Source organism: Dryobates pubescens, chromosome 2 (genome assembly GCF_014839835.1).
Source record: "Dryobates pubescens isolate bDryPub1 chromosome 2, bDryPub1.pri, whole genome shotgun sequence".
In the NCBI taxonomy this organism is placed as follows: Eukaryota; Metazoa; Chordata; class Aves; order Piciformes; family Picidae; genus Dryobates; species Dryobates pubescens.
The window spans coordinates 44,167,385-44,187,285 of NC_071613.1; the positions used below are offsets into that span (position 1 = coordinate 44,167,385).

General features: G+C 44.3%; 1 protein-coding gene across 1 annotated transcript in view; it reads right to left on the reverse strand.

Annotated features, from left to right (window-relative positions):
* Positions 1–1,098: 1,098 nt before the first annotated feature.
* The window catches only part of ADCY5 (adenylate cyclase 5), a 211,115-nt gene continuing 192,312 nt past the window's right edge, over positions 1,099–19,901 (reverse strand). The window contains exons 12-21 of the mRNA XM_054176375.1: positions 19,631–19,718; positions 13,091–13,207; positions 11,514–11,678; positions 9,937–10,112; positions 6,194–6,220; positions 5,237–5,369; positions 4,222–4,485; positions 3,734–3,938; positions 2,821–2,945; positions 1,099–1,227 (exon numbers count right to left, since the gene is read on the reverse strand). Of these exons, the coding sequence (XP_054032350.1) occupies positions 1,099–1,227; positions 2,821–2,945; positions 3,734–3,938; positions 4,222–4,485; positions 5,237–5,369; positions 6,194–6,220; positions 9,937–10,112; positions 11,514–11,678; positions 13,091–13,207; positions 19,631–19,718 (1,429 nt within the window). The remainder of the gene's footprint in view (positions 1,228–2,820; positions 2,946–3,733; positions 3,939–4,221; positions 4,486–5,236; positions 5,370–6,193; positions 6,221–9,936; positions 10,113–11,513; positions 11,679–13,090; positions 13,208–19,630; positions 19,719–19,901) is intronic.

Here is a 19,901-nt window from a genome sequence, read left to right on the forward strand (position 1 = left end):
CTTCTTTGGGGTTGTAGATTTTTTTCTGGATTTTTCATTTTAAAAGTGCATCTGATTCAGCCTGGAAACTCACCTGTGTACGGGTTGGTCGATTGTATAGTGATAATCTGAAAACTGCCAAGTCTGTGTTCAGAGTATTATGCACACAAAAAGAAATTACACAAAAGTCTACAGGTTATATACACCTCCCACCACACCTCGGTGTGGACAGCCTGCCTTCAGCTTATATATAATTTACAAAATATAGAATTTGGTATATCTGTTAGATCTCCATGTTTGCAATATTACAAAATTAAAAATACAAAAAAACCCACAACAAATTTCAGGGGAGTTCCCCCCCCCCCGCCCCCCGAAATGTCCCTTGTTTACATCTAGTCTTTCCCATGTAAACTGATAGATACCAAAGAAGAGCACAGAAGACTTCTTAATAAATATGGTTGTAGAGCCATCTTTGTTCATCTCGGTCTTCCCCTTCATCAGACGTGCCAGCCCCACTCAGAAGACCGAGTCGTTTTTAGCCACGTGAAAGAAGGAAAAGAGGGGGCCAGGCTCTGATGTCTTTTCACACTAAAACATTACTGACGCCCTTGTTAAAGGCCTTTTTGTGTGCTGCAACAGCGGGTGTCAGTTCTGAAAGCCCATTCAAAACAGCTAATAAAAGCACAGTGGTACACTTCAAATAGCTGGCAGTATGGGATGGAAACATGATGGGAGTGCAAATCCATTCCAAAATGATGCTTTGTAGTGAATCATACATTCCTTCAACCCAGTAAATGTTGTGGCGCGTCAATAAATACTTAAATAGCTTCTCTATATCACCCTGTGGTAGCAGCCTTGGTTAACAATTCCAGCTCCATCTCTTCCTTGTGAACTCTGTAGTACACGTCTTTGGTGGACTTAGCGCTCGGCCAGGAACCCCTCCAAGGTGGTTTCTTTCGATCGCCTTTCATGATGGGTGGCCAAAGAGTTTGCTGATACCGGCTCTAGATTCACGGTGTGAAATTTCAACTGCGCTGCGTGTTCAGCTTCGCTGCCAAGAAGCCATTCACAACCTCGTGGAACACAGACTCCGTTCTTTGAGTGACGCTGCGGTTGGTGCTAACTAATCGGAGGCCCTTCATTTAGAAAGTAGGTGGTCATTTCTCCTTTGCCTTTAACCTTAATGACCCCTCGATATTCCAGCTGGTAGTTGTTGGCTGCTAAAACCTGGTACATGTCTGTGGTTACCTGCAGAAGAAACAAGAATGAGTGGATGCTTGTCATGCCTCCCACACGGCCTTTCATGTGCTTTTGGAGTAGCCCATGGACAACATTAAAGTAGGATCAACTATTTTGTTTCTCAGTCAGTTTTTGCATATCGATCACTAACCAGCAGGTTGGCACAGGTTGCAGAACAAACACAACCTTTAGAAACTAAAGAAAGCCACAGAAGTGAGAGTGGTGAAGCCCTGGAATGGGTTGTCCAGGGAGGTGGTTGAGGCCCCATCCCTGGAGGTGTTTAAGCCCAGGCTGGATGAGGCTCTGGCCAGCCTGATCTAGTGTGAGGTGTCCCTGCCCATGGCAAGGGGGTTGGAACTAGATGATCCTTGTGGTCCCTTCCAACCCTGACTGATTCTATGGTAAGTGGTGTGACGTGGCACACAAGAGCCAGGGGAAACCCACAGCTTTCACATCGGATGAAAGTCAAACAGCTGAGTCACATTTTTAAAAACCCCTTGCAGTTCAGGGTCACTGGAAATAGGAAAAACAGGTTAGACATATTTCAAAACTTCCCAAAAATGACTTAGAAATTACCCAGTGATGTACAATGTGGAAGGAGACATCCAGGAGTTTGTTTTTATGAAGGAACAGGTAGAGGGCCATGAGAAAGACTGAACAAATGGCAGATTCTAGCCAGCATCCAAATTTCCTCTGCAGCTGCCATTCAAAATTAATTACCTGTGCTGCAGAACAACAGGAGTTTAAAGCCCAGGTTTCCTGAGTTACTTATTTATGACAATGTATTTTCTCACCCCTTTTCAGGTGGCTTTAAATATTTACATTTCTGGTGTCCTGTTGCTGTAACATTGCTGTGCTGATTTGCTTAACTGCGATGAAAATGGTTCATGGACCATCTCACAGGAAAGTTCAAAGGGTGTTGGATAAATATTGATCCAGTTAACTGACAGCTTAATTGGAAAGAAACAGCATGGTTCCCCTTCTTGGGTTTGACCCCAGTTATTCTGAACTATTTTTATATCCCTTCAAGGCATTACAATCTGTTACTGTGGACATGGGCCCAGTGAAAGCAGTACAGTGGAACTGAATCCCTGGAAAGGTCACTGTCTGAAGGCCAAGGAGATGTCCGAGTACAAGACAATTTCCATTAACCCCTTAACCTGTCCTCTTGCTCTAGGTTGTATATCCCCATCCTGCTGATGTTTAGATCCTTGCTAGCCTCACAACACAGGGCTGTGAACAGAGAAGTGAATTACAGAGTAGCACCCTTGAATCAAGCCCTGGGAAAGTGAAACAACCTACAGGTGCACATGGCCAAACTGAAGATGGCAGCATCACAGGAGGACTGTGCTCACAGTGCCACTCTGGCACATGGGGAAGGAAATGCAGCACAACTAACCCGCAAGTTTTTGACCAAAGACTGCAAAACTAGTCAAGATTAAAGGGCAACCTTTGATGGTAGCATTAGCGTTCTCCCATTGGTTTTTATTTCACTACTGTGGATGTGTGACATAGAGGAACAAAAGTTCCAATCCTATGTAAGATTCAAATGCCACAAGTGACACAGGGCTGGCTGTGGAAGTTTCCCAGTGAATTCCTCACCTGAATCCTGTCAGGCACACCGGTACTGTCCATCCGGCTGGCTACATTCACCGTGTTGCCCCATATGTCATACTGGGGTTTGCGTGCTCCTATCACCCCAGCTACAACAGGACCAATATTGAGGCCTGGAAAGAGAGGACAAATGCCACAGTGCTCAGATCCCTCACACATGAGCCACATGAAGATGGAGGCAAGTTATTGTTCAGACAGTAAAAACCATTGAGGCGCAGTTGTTCCAGCTGTGCTTTACCCTGACGTGTAAAGCTCCAGCCAAACTGGGGGGAAGAAACGTCTAAAGAAAAGTTGGCTTCTTTGTGCCTGGCTGGCAACACAGGCTGGATCCGCTCAGTCCAGAGCTGCTTTCCAGTACCATCCAGTACATGGTAAGGTTTATTTGCCATCTAGCTGCCAAGCAAACTGCTCACTTGGAAGTCAGCACACAGCTGCTGTAATGGTGAGTGCCTGCAAGGCAGCAGCCCTGGTCATTCAGAACAAATATCACACCACATTTCTTCTCCTTCTTCTGTCCCTTTTTATTCCCTGACTGGAAAAACAATTTCATGTACAAGAATGGCAGAGCCAGGGACCACAGGGGGTGTGGGCAGGAGCACAGCACAGGCAAAATGAGCCCAAACTTAACCATTGTATGAGACCATGCTGTGACAAGACCTTCTCTTTAGGCTAAGGCTGGTTGTCCAACTGCTCCTAATTCTCCAGGGAGCTTCAGTGACAATGCTGCTACTCTGAAAAAAAAGAACCCCACTCTGATGTCTCAGAGAGGTCAGAATGGTTACTAGGCACTATGAACATCACTGTACAGCTAAAGTAAGATCTATGGTTTTTACTCTCCATAAAATCCCTGTTTCAGACTGACCACTACCTTTAGTTAATCCTGTAAACACTGTGACATTACCTATCTTCATCTGGAAGTTGTTGAATGAATGTTCATTAATGTATTTCATTTGGTCCATTAACCTCATGGCAAAATCAGCCAGAGCTTTGATGTGTGTCTTCCCTTCCTTGTCGTAGGTGGAGTCATTGAGGCCTGATGCAGCCATGTACGTACTGCCAATGGTCTTGATCTTCTCCAGCTGCCGAAACTGGTCTTCACTTATGATCTGTTTCACAGGGGCAAAACATAAACATGCTGGTAATGTCTTTGCAGGTGTCTTCCCTTGGTACAAGCACTACAAAGTGCTGGGCAAAGCCTCCACTACTCTGAGGGGCAATAAGGGAACAAGTAGGGATTTTAATGTGGAAAAAATGAAAGACTTCTAGAGCGAGGAGAAACAAACTATGGCACAAGGATTCAGTAAACCACCTTCCTTCAAAATCTCAGCAAAGCTCAAGTAAATCTACTGGTTTGATTCATTCTGTCCACCCTGATTTTATGTGACTTACTTCATCAAAATCAGCAATGATTTCGTTGAGCAGCCTCAGACACTCCACCCCTTCATTGTTGGCCTCCAACTCCACGTAAAATTCTGAGAAGTTGCTTATGGAGGCGAACATGACAGCCACGCACTCACAGGACTGGTAGTACAGTTCATCATTCCGCCGCTCCTGAGCCAAGAAATGGGCTGCCACATCCTTGGGCAAAATGTTGTGGAGGAGGCGTCTATTATAGGCCTGCAGCTCCTCCATTTCTTCTTTCTCTTCAGTGGCCTAGTTTAGGAGGAAAGACAGTGATGTGCTTACTCTTCTGGTAACTCCTCTGGAGAGGGGAAAAAGCTGAAAATGAGCTTCCAGGGAGAACAAAGTACAGAAGAGAGCGAAGAACTGCCAAGGGGGGCAGAACCAGAGGCATGCAGAAATGTGTTTTGCAGTGGCAGATGGTCCATGTCTGTGTGCACACATGTATTCAACGTGGACAAGATGTCTTCCTTTTAGAGAATTCCAGCACTGTCCTACTATCTGCCAGTACACACATCTGGCTTTCCCAGTCAAGCACCCAGGTTTCAGGAGGAGGACAAAACCAGCTCATCATTGCTAAAGTCTGACTGCATGACTGGCGTAGAATTACAATCCTCTCCCTGCACCCCTCAAATGCTCACTGAAGTGCAGTGATGGTCATGAAGCAGAGTTACCATGGAACACATAAAATGAGCCTCTTCTAATACTCTGGAGAGGACTTTTCACCAGCCTGCAAAGCCCACGTCTCCTGTGGTACTGCAGGTGGGTCTGAACAAAGGGAAACATGAAGAGGATGGGTCGGCCTGTTTCTGTGTCAGTGGGTGTGGATTTGGATTTAATGTTCAGTTGGAACTGTAGCTTCAGGAAGGACATACCTAGGATGTACCTAGGCCTAGGTAACTAAACTAAACCAAGCATTTAGACATCACTGGATTAATCTGACTTCAGAACCACATTTGATTTTTCTCTGCAGACTCCTCCAACACAGCAAACAGCCACTAACCTGGAGCTTCCAGAGGAAATCAAGTCTTGCAGTGGATTCTACTTGCTGGGCATGCAAGTACAGTGCCAGGACAAAGACAGTAATGATGACAGGTGTCACAATCTTCAGTGCAACTCGTGTGGTCACTGGAGAGCTGCAGCCAACAGAGGAGCAGAATTTACCAGTTAGTCTCAGCACAGAGGAACACAGCTTAGCCACACTCCCCAGCTCCCACTTTAAGACTAACCAGCCTTGGAAGAAAAGTTTTCTTTCCCCTCAAAGCACATGTTGGTAAAGGGACAAATATGACCTGCAAAAAAGCTGAGGACTTTGGCTCATAAATGCTGATTTCTGAAGTAGGACTTTGAAATTGGAAATGTAATCCAAGTTCTTAAAAACCAATGTCAGTATCAAAGCCATTTTTTAGAGTGTGGCCATACATGCTCAGCCACCACTACACTTGGCAGAACTGACATGCTGACAGTTCAGACTGTATTCACTGTGTCTCCTCCTCTGGCTTCCCCAGACTCATAATGCTGGAACTGTTCTACACTCACTGCTTCTCTAATTACTCACTTCTTACTGTCCTTTGTTTTTAAAGTATTCTATGAGAGCACTAAGACACATTCCTATCCCTTCTGACAAGCCAGCTGATAGGACCTGGTTAAATCTGAATTGCAGAGTTAGACAGTATGAAAATACCGTTTTGACAAAACCTTTAGTAAGCTCTATGAAATGCTCTACAAAGCAAACTGGCATAAGTCTCTGAAGAAAGAGGATGATGTGAGAGTATCTGTACACACAAAAAGGCAATGCTCAGTCCACTTAGGGCATTGGCACTGTGTTGTACCAGCTCACGGTGACGCAGTCAAATACCAGGCACTGCTGGTGAGCCAACGCGCTGATACTGCACCTTGTCAACAGAAAATGCCCACCAACAAAACCCCAGAAAAAATATTTCATGCCAAAGTGACTCACCATGATAACGTTGCGTTTTCAGACACGCTGGAGAAAAAACAACAACAAAAAAACCACAAACACAAGGTTAGTAAATGTTTGGTTCCCTCCAGCACTCTTCCTGCTCAACAGCACCTCTGCAATGTGGCACCTCTGACGCTGTGTGGGGCTACAGCCCTTTTACAGCAGAAAACTACAAAAAGCTGCGGGGGGAGGAGAAAAAAGAGGGTCTGAGCTACACTCAAACATTTGGAGTGATGGTGCAACATTGTTTATGGGGCTATGAGGTTAAAGCAACATGGTTTATGGGATTAAATTATCTAAGACTCATCAAGTCAGTCCTGTGGGATTTTAATGTCACTGTGGGATGCTCAGCAAATGCTTGTGGGTGCATCACTACTTCATTAGGTCAGGCTGGAAAAACTTGATCTAAAGAAGAAAGCTTTGGGCTAACATCTTGTGAGGGACGGCTCCTCTCTTCCCATTTATTCTAGCATAGTGATTAATTTCATTTCTTTAGTGCTGCTCCCTTCTGCAAGCTGCTTATCCCCAGCAATGTTTGCTGCACACCAGTGCACTCAAAGCCCTCCTGTTGCTGTTGTTATTCACAGTACTGCAAAGTGAAGCAAAGCTGCAGGAGAGGATGGAGGGTGAGCTTTTCTGACAGGGAAAGGATGGAAAGGCGTTTTCTGGTAGGTAGTTGTCTGAGTTCCTAACTGATTGCTTAATGCTGCTGGGTTTCTTTTCAAGTGTGGGTGGAGTATTAGGTGGCTAAGAACCACGTACATGGACCTTCTAAAATACTATTTAAATGGAAGGAAAGAGCTGAGTGGTAAAATACTGTAGTGTCATTGATGCAATTACAGCTTTGCAGGCTACTAACATGATACATCTGTAGCCTGAGAATTTCACACTTGTCTTGAGAGCTTCAGGCCACAGTTTTCTGGGACTGGAGGGAATCTCTTGTGACAGAATGAGAGGCACAAATAATCAAAATTGAAATAGCCAAGGAAGCCTAATTGGGCATAACATTATAAAAAAAAAGGAAAAAAAGCAAGCATAGCAACTTCCTAACCTTGTTTGTTTTGAGACATTTTCTGCAGCTCTGAGCGTGTAATTTCTTCTGACATGGATTCTGCAACCCACCGTTGTCTCGCACACAATCTATCACACAGCCTCTTGGCCAGCTCCAGCACTGAACATGTGTGCTTGGATGTGGAACCTGTTTGGGAATCCTGGGGATGGTGACTCCCACGCTAGAGGTTGGGTTTAGTTGGAGACACTTCTCACATGCAGCATGATTCCCCCTTCTAGCCATGGATGACTGCCTGCCTTCCATTATCACTCTGTCTTAAACAGGAGCATGGCAGCATTGAGGATGTTAGGCTTGCTCCAAAATCTTCAGAAGAGATGATGAAATGGAGCAAACCCAGCACTTACAGTAAGGCTTTGGATAAATGAAAATGCCCAATGCAAGCAATAATGGCACTACATTGGTAGCTTGCTTCCCCATGGGAGAAGTATTTCCAGTAGCAGATGGCTCTTTAATTACTGGAAGGTTAACACAGAGAGAAGCTTGCTAAATAAACTGCTCAAGGTAAGTGCAGCTTGAACAGCTGAAGGAGCTTGATGAAGAAATCACTGGGCAAAGCTCTTCAGGTTCCTCTATGCAGCAACTCAGAAGATTACATTGTCCATCATATCTTCAAACCCAACACATTGGTATTATCTTCAACACAGGGAAATGGTAATATGAGAGTAGCTCTGTGCACCCAGTTACACTCCATGTGTCACCATGCTGATGCGTTGCTGCAGTCGTGTCTAGCAGCTCCCAATGTGCCATAATCAGCCCTTAGCTGCCTGCATGCTGGGTTGGTTTGTACACAGAAGTGTGAAGTGACATCTGCATCACTTCTAATTATTCAGAGTACCATAATGGCTGCAGAGCAGACACTAATTATGTGGCTACAATGGGCACACAATTAAAGTAGTATGAGGTCATGTTGCCTTTTTTTCCCTAAACATCAGCTGGACAATATGGTACATCCCTGAACTCTGCTACACGCTGGGCTCCCATCTCCCACAGCACACAAGATGCCAGACACTGCGACAGGAACTGTCCATGGAGCTATTTGGACAAAATGTCTTTTAGGGAGAGGCAATCTAACATCACAGGAAGCTATTTTTAGGCAAACATGCTAACCTTCCCCACTTCATTATGGACATTTTGATTGCAAAGTTATGTAAATTATACTTCTAAGAGCTGCAATTTCGCTTAGTGCATGAAATGATATTTGGGATATAAAATGCTTTTATTCCTCTAATTGTGATAGAAAATGCTAAATAGCTTCTGCTGTTGCAATATATAACATCTGCAAAAAAAGGAAGGAAAGCTCATTTTCCCCCTACCTCCACAGAAAGCTCCACGGGGTTTCCTACATAATTTCATTCGCTTGGGTTAACAAAATTATTTAAGTGATTAGTGCCAATGGCAATAAAAGCCATACCTCATTAATTATTACTAGGCACACAGGAATGCTAAAATCATGGAGTATTTATGTGAAGGACAGAAGTAGCCAGGTGCATCTGGCTTGAAGGAGTTAATGACCATCAAGAAACCCAAGCAGCTACACAAGCTATTTCCTAAGTTCTAAGACAGCACTGGGAAGGACTGGGAGTCTGCTCAACTACCCTCCTGTTCTAGACAGGAGAAAACACAGCTGTCATTCTTGACAAATGTTTCACCTATACCTCTGACTGTTCTTCGCTGCCCTTTCTGGGTGCTCCATTATTGTGAGCTGCTTTCCTGCCCCAGACTGGAAAATGTATTCCAGGTTAGGCCTTCTCACTCCTGAGTAGAGGAGTGGCCTACTTCTCATGTCTTAGAGGCAACTCTCATTGTATATCCTAGCTCCATGTTACCTTTAGAAACCATCATGCTTTTTTACTGACTCACATCTCAAGTACAACTGTTGCCTGCATGGGGAAATAATCAAAACAAATAGTTAACACAACAAAGCAGCTCCCAGTGAGAAATGAAACCTGAGGTGGAGGGTGAGTTTACAGATGTGCCAAATTTCCCTCCCTGGTGTGGCCTTCAGGAGACAGGTAACAGAGGTTGCCACTATGATTGATGTGTAACCTGGTGATGAGAAACCACATTTTGTAAGTAAAAGGGCAACTCCCACTTAGTCTGGACCCTTCTGTTGTGAATTATGCTGACACCAGCGGTGATACTGGCTTTTCAATGGCAGACGTGTCCGACAGCAACTGGCAGGAGATCACCGGCCAAACATCAAAAATCACCATTCCACCACCCCAGCCTGGTTTTAATTTACCAGATGTCTGAAGATCTTGGTGGCTTGCTATCATGTCCCTGAGCCAGCTAAGATTTGTTGGAGGCTCGTTTTTATTTTTTTGAGAGATGACATTTCTACATTGGGAAGTGAGAATGACTAACTACAGCTCCCCATTTCTAGAAGAAGAAGAAATATGGATCCACTCGGATTCCAGTTATATTTTGTTATTAATAGATAGTTCATTAATCAAGTTCCACATTAAAAAGATCTTAAAGGGAACTGTGCTCTCCTACTCTTCAGAGGTGGAGAGCAGCATCGGCAAAGCCTTTACAGCGATGCCTTCTCTGGTATTGTGCACACCCCTAGCTTGTGGCACAGCCTTGACAGTCCCTTCCACCCAATGCCACACTGAAATCATTGGCTGAAAGAAATTAGGTGAAGATTTCAGAAGTGAAAGGCACTTACTAGGTGTAAGCTGTAACCAGGAGATCTGCATTGTCAAAAAGATTGACCCCTGGCACTTCCACAATGAGAACATATATAAATTCAATGATTAACATAAGGATCAGTTTTCCAATACAGCTGATCTGAAGGAACACAGAGCAGGCCAGGAGACTCAATAAGACACTGTAGGTAAAGTACTGTATAAAGACAAAAAGGGGAAAAAACAAACAGAAGAGAGATGAATGTCAGCTGGATAAATCAAAACAGAAAACTAAGGAGGCTAAACAGAGGGATAGAAAGGGACTGGGAGTCACATAATTGAGCTGACCAAACATGTAAACCTGGGGATGACTCTGGGATTATCCCATGTTACAGGAGATTTAAGTGTTAAAATTCAACTGGTGGAAAGGAAAACTTGCATTCTTTACCAGGGGTTATCTGCTTTACAACCAAGTGGCATAGGGCTCTGTACCAAAGCTTGTGATGTAGGTTCACCCTGGACATGGTTACTGAGTTAACAGAAAGCATTATCCAGTTATAGCGGAATACTTCAAGCTTTAAGGTCAAATTTTGGACCCAAAGTCACTTATCTGCACAAGCAAGGATACTAACAACTCACACCACCAGGACAGATTGAGGCCAGTTGCAAAGCCTGCCTGTGTAACACACTGACTCCAGTAGCAAGATACATGCTGAACAAGCTTCTCCCAGTGGTGAAGACCATAACAATTTTTCTCTGACAGCAGTTGCAGAAGTGTGTGTGTGTGTGTGGGGTAGTGAAGCCTTTGCCACACCTGGGTGGTGGGGCAGCAATTTCTGCCAATCTGAGAGATGAATGTTTATCATGCCAGTGCTTTGGAATGCAACTGTAGATTGCAGGTGCCATTTATGGCTCCTGAGAAAACTAGCATGGATACAAAATGAGAGAGGCACATGATCCACCTCATCGCCCTCCTGCTATCAAATCTATCAAGATTTAAACTTCCACTTGCTCCAGACAGGCCTGGCAAAAAAAACCCCACCCTGTATCAGATGCCTGAGGCAATCAATCCCTGGATTGTTTTTTTCTTGCTATTAGAAACATTTTTGGGGTTTTTTTAAACAAATGTTCTGAAGAGGTAGGATTGGATTAGAAAACTGAAGCAGACCACTATCGGGACTGCTAACCTGCCTGAGGACAGAACCTACTACACTTAGTAAAAAAATATATAAGCAAAGTTTTTATCAGGACACAAAACAGCAGAGGGAAGGGTTAAACCTATGACAAGACATAGGTTCAAACTCCTTTGAAATGACTTGCAGTTCTGCACACCATTAAGGACTACTGGAGAAAGGCAATTTCTCTTACTACAAGCAGGATCCAACAATTACAAAGGCCTACTGATTATTCAGCCCTGAAGGAACTTTAACATTAATGTGAACTCATGATAATGACTTCAGACACTTCAGCTTGTGCGTAGTAGCCTGTGTCAGTCCTATAACGTCATTCCTGAGCAGCCTTGCTTTCCTCTGAATCACTGAGTTTGTAACACAGCTTTTATAGCCCCTTCTCAGTTCAAGCTCTGCAATCCATTTACATTTTTTTTCCCAAGCAATACCTCTGGAAAGTTGCAGTTGGGCAGAGGACTGTCACAGAATCCCTGCAAGGTGCCCAGGCTGTAGTTGGAAGTCAGGTTGCTGATAAGGCATATGTCCACCTGATCAGGAGTGATATTGTATTCTGCAGCCATGCAGCTGGCAAGATCCACAGTGCTGCACATGAACTGAAGAAAAATATGGTATTAAACTCAACAACATAAAGAAGGCTAAGAAAACAAAATCGTTTGCTCAGTTAAAGATCCCCTTGGAAATGGCTGTAGCTATCTGTAAACTGTGCAAAATGAGATTGCCAACTCATGCTGTACTGCATATGGAATGGCTATGAGTTTTCCCCTCCAAAGTATTAATTAATATAATCCAGGCTGTGCACTCTGGAAAGCTAATTTTGTGCTCAGCTTCACGTACAACTTTCTGCATTAGGGGTTACAGGCAGAAGGGATGCTCTGTTTCTGCTGATGGGAATTTCTCAGCTGGTAACTTGCTGCTGCCATCTCTAAAGCTTCTGCCATGGATCCTTCTACAGGGAGGACTTTAGCAGTATGGCTCAAAGGCTTATGTGCTATGTTAGACTGAAGAAGCAGCCCTGTTCTGATGGGATCTGTTTGACCATTTTGCATTAAGCAGTTCATGAATGCAAACAATCAGGCCTTATGCACAGAAAAAACCAAAACACTCTAATTTCTGCATGGTGCTCAGCAACCCACACCAGCTCTTTGCAGGTGACTATGGAGGAAGGCAGTGGGGTGTCAATACCACTGAGTTAGCATCTACTCAAGTACTCCACAGAGTGCAAAATTCTTCCTAATTCTCTAATATAGGGAAACTGAGGCAAGAGCAAGCAGCAGCCTGATTTTTAGGTATTTAAGCCCCTCTGTGCTCAGGCATATCACCACTGTGCCAGCTGAGGCCATAACGGAAAGGAGCATATGAAGTCTTTGTAGCTACCTCCAAGCTCAAGGCTTCTCTCTTCCCTAAAGTGGTCCTTCAGAGTACATTCAACCTTCAAGCCACTGATACAAGTGAGAAACCAGCAGCCACAGCATCCTCTAGAACAACCCATCTCCCCAAGTCTGAAATCAGCAGCAGCTTTTGCATGCAAAGCTAGACCCAAAAGTGCACACCAAGCAAAATCTTCACAGTTCCTGTTAGGTGACCACTGCATTTGGAGCAGGATGCAGCACCATGCAGAAGGCCAGCACAAAGCCTATGCAACACTGAACTCCCACTCAGCACTGTGGGAAATAAATGACACATCAGCCTTGTGCTGGCCCTTCATGCAGGGGTATGCTTCAGACTCACAGTATGCTTCTGGGGTAAGCTTCAGGCTTGGCTGCTGCACTTGGAGCAGAAGCATTTAAAGAACCAAAAAAGAACATGGACACAAATTGGTGCCAGGCATATAATGGTCTATAGGAATGCAGCTGATAGGCTTTAATTTCTTTCCTGTGACCTCAGATGTTGTAAGCATTAGGCAAGGTTACATTAAACTCAGTGGTCATAAGGGTGATGATGCTGCGCAGCACCAGTAGGAAAGGCAGGCAGAACCCAGTGGGTGAAAAGGGAAGAGTGTACATACCATGTTGACAAAGGCAGATAGAAAAACCAGGATAATGGCAAAAACTCCAACTAAGGTACTGTTGGTCCTGGACTGTACAATCTTCCTAGAAAGAGTCTGGAGTGGAGCTGGGAAAAGCTGCATGTGGGGAAAAATAAAAATTATTAAATCTATGTAAAATCATTTTACAGATTACAACTTGCCTTTGAGCTGCCCACATCCTTGGGCTTGGCACGTGTGCAGATGCAACACAGCGGTCGGAGAATGGTGATGGGAGGTGGTGGCTCTGGGACAAGGGTGAGCAGGAACATGACTGCCTCATGGCAGCAGGCTCAGCTGGCTCACCAAATCTACTTAGTCCTGCCTAATGGGAACGATGGCTTCTCTGAGCTGAGATAGCATGGCTTGCGGGGCTGTGCTCATCCTGTCATGAGAAGCAAACCACAAGCCATCTGTAACTGAAATAGCCAGGAGCCTGAGCCTGTGAATTACTGGATCAACAATTTAAAGAAGCAGAGATTAAAAAAGACATGTCATATCCCTTTGATCACAAAGGTGTATCATAAGACTTCCTGATACCATTTCAGAAACTGACTGTTAAAAAGCCCAGGCTAGTCTTGTGATCTGTCAGATTCTCGGCGAAGGGTGCTGGAGAAAGCAGCTGGCCTCCCCTGGTCTATGGCACTCAGCGCCACAGACACATGGGGCTAAAAATAACCACTGGTGAGGGCGATCACAGAGCTCCCCTAGACAGACTGTCCCAGTGATTCACTGCTATCAGAGCTGGAAGCTTTCTTCTAATTGCTTTCTGACTGCAGGCTGCCAGCATGCTTTGCTTTAGGTGCTGCATCCTGTTCTGGGTAGAAGCAGTCTCTGTTGAAGTGGAGACTAACCAGACATGCTCTGCAGCAGGAGTCACCCCTCAATATCACACCAGGCCCCCTCACACTGCATTAGCTACAAGAGAAGTCCTGAAGACAATGAGAGCAACCCTTTCTCTTCATGCACCAGCACCATCCCAGTGCAAGCTCAGGGCTGGAACAAAGAGAGATGGATGCCAGGAAACCCTTGTGCATGGACAACCTCCTGCTGAAGAACATTGGCCTGCAGTGCCCTTACTCTCTGTGCCAGGACTGAGGGGCTCTGCTGCAGACTGCCAAAGTTTTTTCCAGAACCCAGCTCTCTCATCTCCACCAGCACATGGCATGATTAACCATGCCACTAGAGGGTATTTTTAGAGACACAAAGAAGCACAGCAAAGAGACACGGCACTGCAATTTAACTATGACTAATGTTTCTATTAAAAATCTTGCTTTTCCCTTTTATCCTGCACTTTTACATCTTTGGAGATACAACATTTTGTCGGTGCATAGCTTCCCACACAGAGCCCTACAATGTAATTATGAAGTGCTTGGATGGCCAAAGCACCCGTTGACTGGTAACTCTTACAGAGGGAGAGATTGTAGCAAGTTTTGGAAGGGCTGATTCTGCCTGCTAACCAGCACATGCACAAAATTCCAGCTAGCTCCAGGTGAGAGGAGAGAGCAGGGCTCTGCAGAGGCCAGGAGGAAATCAGGGTTGTAACTTATTTGTACTGCATGAGCATTGAATGAAATTCACTGAAAGCTTATGCAACCCTTTAGACTTGTGCAGCCACTGGAAAACAAAGAGACATTTTGCTTTCTCAGAAATAAACCTTGCTGATACAGAAATCCTTGGCTCTTGATAAACCATGACCCAAAATATCTCCTTGCCCTACCATGTCCAGTTGCATTTATTGGCTAGCAGACCCCTACCAGAGCATGGATGTGGGAAGTATCATGGGGCTTTCCTCTGCTCATTTCTAGGATTTGAAGGGAGAAGGAGGATTTGCACTGCACATAGAAAGTTTTCTCACTAGATTACAGCAGGACAGGTTTTCCTGCTACCCTCTGTTTAGGGCCCAAGGCCAAGTTCCTCAAAGGTATGCACAAACTTAACCTCCTTCTGTAATCTCTGGGAAATCAAGCACCTAAATAAAACTCAGGAGGGCTTTGCTGTGGATCTTGGCTCAGACCCCCGCTGCCAATGATCCCAAAAAAAGCCTGACTTTGAACCAAGCCTGAGATATCAAGCAAAGCTATCAGTGGAAGACAGTTACAGTCGAAGGAAAACATGTTTTCTTTGTATTCATCTTGGTTCTCATTACTTTGCAAACTAAGGAAAATGTTAGATCAGTAAACAAGTACAGATGGAAAAAGTCCCAAAGAGGAAACAAAAGCCAAAAACCATAGGAGGTCAGGACTGCAACAGCACAGCCATGCCACACATCTGAGGAACCTCTGCCTTGCAAACAAGATGCATGGAAGCTTTATTGCATAATGATTTCCCCATTTCATAGAGGTGAATGGAGACCAGAAGGAATGCTTGCAGATTGGAGGACTTCAATGAAAAAAATGCAGCCCTGTCTCAGCTCTGACAATTCAGCTCCATTCTACCAGGGTGCCCTTCACAAAAGCATCTGCCAGTCAGAGGTAAAACACAAAAGAAGAAAAACAAAGAAAATATGACTTGGCCTCCTGTTCCTGAATAACATAAAATAAAAGAAACCAAAATAAAATCCCTTCTGTCCTAGGAGAAGAAGCAGAACACCAAGATGTTACAGCACAGTGAAAACTGATGCACTGTTTTTCGTTACCCCATGGGTTTGTACTGTCCAACACCATTTATTCCTTTCAATAAGACTCCAATTTTGCCTGAGTGCAGAACAGGACAAAGGAAGGTCTGATGGTATGGAAACTCTACGCCTGCACCTTCACTACTGAGAAGAGGGGCTGAAAGAAAGGACGTGACCCACTTGGGCAGCCAGGATTCATGTTTGGATTGCCACAAAGAGGTGAGGTCACTCAGTAGTCCTTTTAAAATACCCATATGAAGAAAAACAACCACAGTGGGGAAAAGGAAATTGGATTGTCCAGTCGATTCCAGTTAAGTCTGGATTGAAATGCATAAATGCTGCTGGAAGACATTAGCTGCCAGAAGACAGGCTCCAAAAGCATGCAGCTACCAGCATATTTAGAAGGTGAAGGTGGGGCATTGTGATACAGGTGAAAGTCCAAATTTAAAATGCCATTCAACAAATATTAGTGTCTCAACCTCCAGTCATCTGCACAACAAAAAGACACTAAATAAACCCTATACTTTGCAGTAACAGCTGATCACAGACAGAAGGGGAATAGTCATCTTTTTTGTCTTCTTAACATACATTGTGGACGTGGAAAACTACTGAGATACTTGCTGTTGTGCCATGGGATGAAAAAAAGCTAGGAGGTCTTTAAGTTCTGATTTTTCAATTTGTAATAAAAGCCTTTGAGTCATTTTGAAGTACATTAAGATGCTTCTGGAGTATAAGACAACATCTCCAGGCAACTTGATGTTGCAGATCCATTTATGTAACTTATTTCACAGTGATTTATTAGTCTATTAAAAATGTACAGTTTTCAGAGGCCATTCTTTCCCCTGCTTGAGAGAAGAAAACCTTTAGGGACATCTACACTAACTTTGGGAGGCAAAGAAATAGGTAGGCAAGCTGCACCTATGTAAAGCTGCAGAAAACCTTATTTTCTTGGAAAGGAACGTGTTGGCAGGAACATGCAAGAAGCTGGAGTCCACACAGCAGTGCAGACAACAGCAGTTAAGGATTTTAAGAAGAAACACAAACTTGGTAAGTTAGTAGCAAAACAGATGTCTATCAGCAGAGTATTTGCGAAGGGACCAAGCTTCCCATGACCTTATACTCTATTGGGAAGGAACACCATCCCACGGTGGCCAAGTCTTCACAAAGCATCAAAGAGGAGAATTGGAACCCTCTTGTTTATTACAGCTGGAGAAACTTGGAAAGCCAAGCTGGCTGCACTGGCAGTTCCAGGATCAACTTCTAGTCCGTGAAGAATTTTATAGCAAAAGATAATAATGACAGCAAAAGCAAATAAAACATCATCAAGCTGCCCAGAAAGAGCCTGCTGGCCACTGCCAAAGCCAGAGATGAAGATGCCAAAACAGGGAAGGAAAATCTCACATGAAAGCTGGAAAGAGGAAGAAAAAAGAGTCACTTATCATGTAATAGCACAGCAAACAGGCAGAAGTTAGGCTTATGCTGATATCCTGGGGTGGACACCTGCTTCCCAACTTTGTGTGGAATGAACTCTTGGTATGTAAAACACATTGCTCTCCTACCCCACATCTAAGTGTGAAATGAAACAAACAGCGATGACATCCCTGTGTCTTAAAACTTCATCTAAAGGATCTGTGAAAGTGCCTTTCTTCTGTCTATGTGTGAAAATGCTTCCTGCAGCAATAAGGAGTACAGCAACAAAGCAACATCCCTTAATTGTGAGCTGGGTAAAACCATTGCTTAAACACCTGTGACTTAAAACAGCAAAATCTTTAATGCCAGAGGCAGGCTGTAGTAACTGGGGGCTGCTGCCATCAGACAGGTAGCTACAAGTACCTATTCCCTAAACAAGGCATCTCATCATCAGATATTGTCAGCAGGGGACAGTCTGAAGCACTAAAATGGGGGTAATCAAAAAGGTAGTGGAGATGGAGAGCCTGATGTTTTCAATATTCGCCCCAGAGGCACTGGTCATACTGAACGTTATCCAAAAGCACCTGGTGAGTCTGGGCCAACACAGTGAAAACTCACTTTTGCAGATGCCAGGAGTTTCACAAAATCCCACTGAATTCTGATACTAGTCAAACTCACCTCTGATGTCTTGTATTTCCAGGACCTGTGCACTAAGGCAAAGCCAACCAAAAACCAGTTGTAGGCACAACTGAACAGTTAGCCTAGAGGAATTTGGAAGATTAAGGAAAAGAAAGCAAGACTGAACATCTGCCTAGGGTCATGGGGACTGGAAAATACTGTGTGCTTTTTAGACTATCATTAATTAAGATGAGAAATAACATTAAATCAAAAAGCCCAATGAGTGCTGCTGTCAGGATATGGAAGCAACCTAAGCCCATGAAAGCCAGTAGGTGGCAAACAGCTGTGCACTTTGAAATCCGTCTGGCGGCAAGTCAGCCAGCTCAGACCCTCCAGAAGTCTGGGTCTGCCACAGCTCTTGCTCCAGGATTTGCACAGCACCAGTAACAGCTGGTGCATTGGTGTGTCTCTGCACAGCTGGCAGAGTGCTGTGATGTTGCTGCTGGTGGCCCTGCAGCATCAATAGATGCCACCAGAGTTCTGCACCAGGTTTCCAAGCCGTTTGTGGCAAAAAACAAAAGCTTTCCACACTGGTGTACATCAGTTGTTAATTAACTGCTAATCACACTAACTGCTGATATACAAACTAGCTACAGCAGCATCCTCACACACAATGGACACACCAAGTATAACCAGGCATCTTTGGGTATCATTTCCCAGCTGAAGGGACCCAAGCCTTCCTACCAGCACTTTTATTTCTGACTTGTAATTCTCATTGCTGGTAAACAAGCAGGACCAACAGGATGCTGTGCTTACACACTAGGCTCCCTTTAAAATTGTCATAAGCCCAAGGGAAGCCTTGTGAGCAAGTTGTTAAGTTCAAATATAGCCTGAAGCTTCTTTCACTGGGAACAGTTTGTAGCTCTTATTAAATGAGAAGACAAAGCTTAATTCTCCACATCTAACTTTCAAAAATCAAAAACACATGAAAGGTGCAAGTCTGTCAAGAGCACCCACACTCAACTGTTGAAAATGGCACAGAGAAGATAATTAAAGTGCAGCAAATCATCTGGCTGACACAATCCATTATCCCACTGTTACTTCTGCAGGATGAACATAATGCTTCTGAACTATTTTATTCCAGGCGCTGAGGAGCAAAGCTGAGCTTGGGCTCAGGAGCTTGAATCTGAACGTATTCCATGTTCAGACACCGCTAGACTGGAAGGATTCCCAAACCCGCAAATACAATCAACTAGCATCAACACTTTAATAGAAATACCTCTGAGTGAAGAAGATGAACACATCAGCCTTCCCCAAACACTGGCTGCCAATTTACAACAGACTCCCAAGAAGAATTCATATGCTTTCAGATTTCTTTGCTGATCAAAACCAGTCACAAGAAAGAGCCCGCCAAATGCTGGGAGCTCTGTACGCTCATCTGAGAAAGGCTGATAAACTTCTATATGTTTATGGCTTTTATTTCCCCCCAGGACATTTTTCCTTGATGATGTTCTGCTTCTGATTATCTGCCTACCCAAACACGCATATGCAGCAGGGGCCGGTACACAGGCAGCTCCACAGGAAGCTGGCAGGGAGGAAAGGAACGGTCAGAGTTTTGTTCCATGCTAGAAAGTGTGTTCCTACAGCAATATGAGAGTGCCTGCAGGGGACTTAATAGACATGCAGATCCACAGTGGTTACTTCTCACTGGGCTAAAGAGATGCCAACCCTGACATCTGTTTGCAGATCATTCTGTCTTACCAAAGGCTTTTTCTTATCACATAGTGTGGAAAGCATAGCTAACAAAACATGCTCTGTTAGCTGAAGAAACAGATTGCTGATCCAGTTATCTTAGGCAAAGGAGCCACAGTACTCACCTTTACACAGGAGTAAATGACCGAGACAAACACCACCGTAGTCAGGATCAGGAAACAGGTCAGGTAAAACCCCAGCATAAATGTAGAGCTGAAATCAAGGAGATTTGGGGTTTTTAAAACACACCCCATATAAAACAGCTACAGCTCTGCTCTCCAGAACATCACATTTGTACACACTGCAGAGGCTTTCCAGATAGGATAGCAGGAGGGGATAGGCAGTGCCTTGAATACCAACGGATACCCTGTCCTCTTTGAATTATTCACACAGGCT